The following is a 5,903-nucleotide window of genomic DNA, read 5'->3' as shown; positions in this document are numbered from 1 at the left end:
GCAGATACTGGCGAATTTATACGGTTAGCACAGATGGGTTGATCAGTCCACTTACGTAACTGCATCACCCGATACGTTTAGAGTGCTATGTGGAGTCAAACTCTTTTTATTTGTTTTGCACAACCTGCTATTTCTCTGAGGTCATAATAATGTCTGACCAAATTTCAAATCATTAACCATGCAGATAATTATGTTTGCATGACCCAGTGATAGATAGCATGGTTTTGAATATATTATAAGTTTTAAAAAATGAGCTGAGGGATGTCAAATTGTGGACCCAACAAAAATAACCGTACTGTTAACCAAGGTCAGCTGTGTTTACATTTGCAGGTTATCGTAGAGACTTGAACTCCTGTTTTTTTCTGTAATCAGTTGGCAAATAATTGCAAAATATAGCCTAAAGATAATTTAGAGTGTAATCTTTAAAATAAAATGTTATTAGAGTCTTCATATAATCATAACAATGAAGGAAGGGTCCAGATGGGCCTGTGTGCATACATTTGTTTCTAGATCTGATTCCCCTCGAAACTCAGTTATGTCCGATAATAAGGTTCTTTCATGTGTGAGAAGAGCTCTGGTGTTTTCTGCACAAACGGAAATGACAGCTCTGCAGACAGTCTGTCATTAGTTCAGAACAAAGCACAAAATACCAGTGTGTGTCACTTAAAAAGACAAAGATTATTGTTGGGATCAGGTAGGATTTTAAATATATACTGAGTGACCCATGAATAACAATGATTCTACATGCTATATGTGACTTTGTGGTTTGATAATGTTTTTTTGTGCATAACTTTGTATAACTTTTCTCACCCTGATTGTTTGAAGTGCTCATATTATGCTTTTTGGCTTTTTCCCTTTGCTTTATTGTGTTATATATCTTTTTTGTGCATGTTATAGGTTTACAAAGTGAAAAAGCCCAAAGTCCACCCCAAAGGGACTTACCATCTCCAACAGAAAACACTGTTCACAAACTGCTCCAAACAGCTCTATTGTAGTCCAGCCTTTACTTCAGAGACCAACGTGGTCACTTTGTAACACACGTTATAATGCTCGCCTAGCTGCTAGCGTGGCACGCCCTCATACTCTGCTTCTGACTGGCTAGTAGTCCTTACCTAGCTACTGCGCATGTGCGACTCCGAACAAAAATGGAACAGAAATGAGATGCCTCACTTGGTAGCTAAAACAGAGAGCTCAACACACAGGGTGACAAGAGGAGCTGTAGCAATGTGCAGTAGAGATGTAATCGGGCCTTCAAAGTTAGGCCTGACAAGGCCCGAGCCCGACAAGTACATTTTGATTGACAGCTTTTTAAAAGCCCAAACCCGTTTACAGCCCGACATTATTCAATGTGCGCACGCACACAGCTCTTTTGCCTTTTGTCAAGAATGAGTCATTTATACATTTTTTAACATCATTTATTAATGACTAACATAGGCTATAGGCCACTTGGAAGTTGGAACAAAGAAATAAAATAAGTCCTCCAGAGGCCAGCCTCCGTTTCACCGCATCACCTGACCGCTCATTTACCGTGCAACCCTGAGCGCAAGCCGGAGCTTGTGTGAAGTGATAGAAATTAAGATCGAACCCAACTGAACCCATCGGGTTCGGGCAAAGATCTTCAGCTCTAATGTGCAGTACAACAAAATATGGTGTTTTTTGAAAATGAAACCACATAAACCTATTCTGGTGTAAAATGAGCATAATATGAGCACTTGAATTATTTTATTATAATTATTTGCTAGTTTACTATGCAAAACACTTTAGTAAACATAGTATCATAGAATACGTTAAGCTACCAAGTCAAGGAAAAATAGTGCAGTTTGTGCAATGTGATAAATCACATCAATAAAAAATGGAGAAAAGAAATATACAGTAATACAGTGTAAAGATTATTTTCTTTAAAAAAAAAAGAGAAAAAAACAGCAAAGTAAAGCATTAGATTTCATGTCAGTTTTACATTGTCAGTTTACTCAGTTACCATCTAATTTGTATACAAGCAACAGTGCAGTTTTCATGCAGATCGATGTTACATGAGCAACAACACAAAACAAAGAACAGACAATCTCAGTGAGTGTTTTAGATGTACATGTTAACATAGGCATAGGAAGCTTTCTCTAATTAAGTTTTGTAACACAGTCATTAAGAGTTAGGCAGTTGTCTTCTTGTGACAGTTCTGTAAACCAAGAGTCCCATACAATATTTCCTGCTCAGTAAGATCTTAATAAACAAAATCAAAGGCATTTATTAACCTTACTTTGCACCATCTACTCGAACCATGATGGGAATCTGAAAGCAGATGGGTGTCTCCCTTCACTGAGACTTTCCAAACACATCACCTGGTAAAACAAAATTTGTTAAATTTTGGAAAACGGAAGGGCCACAGTTCAAGAAATGTGAGAGCACAAGCAGAGGTAAGAGAACAACGTCTCTGCTTCCCTCGGGCGACACACAGAGAGATCTACTGTGTGGACTGCTCAGTCAGTTCATTCAGTTCAATCTGTGCAGTTTGAGACGGGACTCGGCTCGTCACCACTCAAGCACATATACTGTTTCCTCAACGCTGCTGCATGCTGAAAACCCTCCAAAAAAGTTCTGAATTCTCCCCGCAATCCAGCTCGTTGTTTCTAAGTTCATTTCACATCTTTCTTCTGTTGGCCTTTAAGAATGATTTCCAGGACGGTGGTAAGGTCCATCATCTTGGTGAGCATTTCCATGATGTCGGGATGATCCTTGGCTCCACTGATGAACTCCTCCAGTGTCAGCTCACCTGGGAGCCAAGTAAAAAAGATGAAAATAGCGTCAACACATTTAAAAAAAAAAAAAAAAATCAGGGGCTTTCAAATTGGGGATTGGAGACTACTCGAGTGTTTATCGATGGTTCATATCTGTGCATTAGCTCATTGCTCATGGTCTTGGTGACATTATTTCTAACAATGAAAAATTAAGCATTGCGTTAGTTCACGCAGGACACGGAAGTCACATGGCCACTAATTGAATTATCATTCCAAAAAGATACATCTGGGCTTTGTTTCCTGATTCATCTGCATTTAATACAATTCAACCAGATTTACTTTTATCAAAAATGATTCAGATTCAGATTAATCCTTATCTTATTCTTTGGTATTTTTCATTTCTCACAAACAGGGTTCAGCTAGTCAAAGTAAATGACACACTCTCTTCTCCAAATACAACTAATGTTGGAGTACCCCAGGGCTGTATTAGCTCCCATGTGTTGTTCCCTTTATATACCTCTGACCACACCACTAGTTTGCCACTAGTAAACCAGTTTCTGTTAAAATACTCCTAAAGACTCCACTCTAGAGACCCTGTCTACCAAATTTGATTTCTCAGACTGGCCAGGAATATTTCAAATGACTCCTCACGTTTTCATTCTTTCAATCGCAACAGACTTAAAAACTCTTTCATACATCAATCTATCCTATTGTTAAACCAGCTACATTAAATCCAGTGCAATATTTATTCAGGGTTATAAGTCTCCACGACCTTGTCTGTGTGTATGTTCATGTCATTTTCTGTTGTTATACATGTATACTTTGTTTCCTTACTAGGGTGTTTATGTCATTTTTGGTAATGTTTGGTGTATGTCCTTTGGTGCTATTCATCTTATGTATGTCTGTATGTATGTCTGTGTCCTCTTTTTTATATGAGCTGCCCAGAGATGCAAAAAGAATTTCAGCCCTGTCTGATAATAAAGTTGGATCATATCATATCGTATTGTATCGTATTCCCACCGGTCACAACCAATCACAGCCATTTTTCACATCAGGCGGTCCATTTAAATGTCTCCCTGCTGCTGCTGGCAAAGCTTGTCTCCACCACCCCAGCCTCCACCTTCCTGATTTAGAGTGTCATCATAACTTAACTCTGAAATGGTTTTAATGTCTTGGATTGGGCCAAGTCTTCAGTTCAGGGGGTTTCAGCATGCTGCTTGTATGATCCAGGGAGCATCATTAGAACAGAGCCTTCATCGCCAACTATAACTGTATTTCCTTTTGTAGCAATAAATGGTTAAATCTATGACGAGAGTGTTCCTGACTGAACTGTTGCTATGTTCAGGGCTAATACATTATTCTATTATTACATATAACTCCTAAATTGACAATAAAATATTTCTTACCTTCTCCGTTGACATCAATCTTCTCATATATAAGAGTTACAATCTCTTCTGGAGGGACGTCGTAATTTCTGGTGATATCTTGAATTGCCTGATAGAAGAGTTCACACAGTTAGTTAACTCTTAGGTAAATGGACACTTGCAAAGACTAACTAGGAGACTTGTTAACAGCATATGGCTATTGCACCTACTACCAACCCTAAAACGACTACTACAACCATGACATTCAGCAACCTGAACTGCACGGCTAAGTTAAGTGCACACAGTTTTTAGATCAGGATTTAACTCTGATTAGGTGAAAAATCGTCAGTACCTACAGTTATTGATATAATAGTTAATATAATAGTGACAAGGTGAAAAGTCATCATGTAATCTGTAATTTGTCTTTAGTGGCTGAACTAGGTAACACAGTAAGCATGGACACATTTAGACTTTGGGTTGGATAAGAAGCCCCCATGGATTAAGTGTCATGTTCAGTTCATGGCCCATTTTTCTTTCAGAGCAGAGCTTCTAAGCTTGACAGTTCAGGAAACCTTGAGCTGGTCAGCCCCACAGATCTATAAAACGTTCAAAGCAAAATACACTGTACCTTAAATATGGTCTCCAGTTCATCCTTGTCAATCTTCCCATTTCCATCTTGATCAAAGAGCTTGAAGTACCACTTTAGTTTCTGGTTAATTTCTCCTTTCAGTAATAAACTTATTGCTGCGATGTATTCCACAAAGTCTATATAGCCATCCTGCAAAAGGACAAGGACACATGAGAGACACCGTTAGTGGAAGGACTATGACTCCAGCAACACCAAAAGGTAATATTTCGATTAAGATTTTCAAAATAAGAATTTTATCATTTATTGTTTTATTGCTCTATGCGATTGATTGATTGATTTTTTTTTTTATTGATTTATTAGACAGTAACAGAAATAAATGCATAAGAAGATGCCAACACAGTGACATTGTACATTTATCAGAACTGTCGAGGATAACACAAGAAAGTTACAAACTTATTTCCATTGTGGTCCTTTAGGGGTAATGGCTTTAGGAGTAATGCAATGCTAAGGAAACTACAACAGATATTTACAGATACTGTAAATTATGTACTTCTCATTTACAATGTATAACCTTTCGTTCTGGGGGCTACCGACAGAATAAAGAAGAGTCTAAACTAAATTGATTCAGAGACCTCCACATACTCCGAACAAATCGTTTAAAATGTCACGTAAAACCATTTGAAATATTGCAGCGGGCCTCTTACTTTCCACTGCAAAGTTTGTTTCTACCATACTATTACTGCTAGATTTATCCTTTGAGGTTCATCATCACGAATTCACCAAGCAACTGCCTCATCAGCTGTCAGACAGACCGGACTTGTAAGGGAATTCGTCACACAATCCATTTTCTTTTCCTGAACAGGGAAGAAGAAATGTGCTGCAGGTGTCTTCTTACCCCATCCATGTCAAAGGTGAGGAAGACCTGCTCCACATAGCTGCTGGACTCCTCTGTCATACCGTTCATGTCAAGCATAGTCTTGAGCTCAAAGAGCGTTATAAGTCCTGAAGGAGACTCCCTCATGAATTTGGAGTACCAGTGGTGCATGTCCTCCTCCATGATATCATCCAGGTTGGAGTTATAGGAACCCATTATTCCTCTAAAAGGTATGATTTGGGTCCAGAGTCCTGCAGAGAGCGAGTGGTGAGCTTGAGGTGAGAGAGAACAGTGTTCCTACAGAGCACTGGCAGCACTGAGGTCTGGCTGAAATCTCATGCAAC

General features: G+C 38.8%; 1 protein-coding gene across 1 annotated transcript; it reads right to left on the bottom strand.

Moving 5' to 3' along the window:
* Positions 1–1,947: 1,947 nt before the first annotated feature.
* On the bottom strand, positions 1,948–5,903 carry guca1c (guanylate cyclase activator 1C). Its single transcript, XM_039818985.1, has 4 exons — positions 5,581–5,903; positions 4,725–4,874; positions 4,139–4,226; positions 1,948–2,767 (listed from the first exon to the last, which is right to left on the bottom strand). The coding sequence occupies exons 1-4, from the start codon at positions 5,773–5,775 to the stop codon at positions 2,631–2,633; spliced, it is 570 nt and encodes a 189-aa protein (XP_039674919.1). The 5' UTR covers positions 5,776–5,903; the 3' UTR covers positions 1,948–2,630.

This window comes from Perca fluviatilis, chromosome 2 (assembly GCF_010015445.1).
Source record: "Perca fluviatilis chromosome 2, GENO_Pfluv_1.0, whole genome shotgun sequence".
Classification (NCBI taxonomy): Eukaryota; Metazoa; Chordata; class Actinopteri; order Perciformes; family Percidae; genus Perca; species Perca fluviatilis.
The sequence above is the reverse complement of the archived record's forward strand: the minus strand, read 5'-3'. Positions and strand labels throughout refer to the sequence as shown.

What these genes read in the sequence shown, in the direction of transcription:
- guca1c (XM_039818985.1), bottom strand. Translation starts at nt 5,775, where the DNA reads ATGGGTTCCTATAACTCCAACCTGGATGATATCATGGAGGAGGACATG. An exon ending in TCACCTTTGACATGGATGGG is followed by an intron (nt 4,875 to 5,580) that starts GTAAGAAGACAC and finishes GTCCTTTTGCAG; the next exon opens with GATGGCTATATAGACTTTGT. An exon ending in GATTGATGTCAACGGAGAAG is followed by an intron (nt 2,768 to 4,138) that starts GTAAGAAATATT and finishes CTTGGCTCCCAG; the next exon opens with GTGAGCTGACACTGGAGGAG.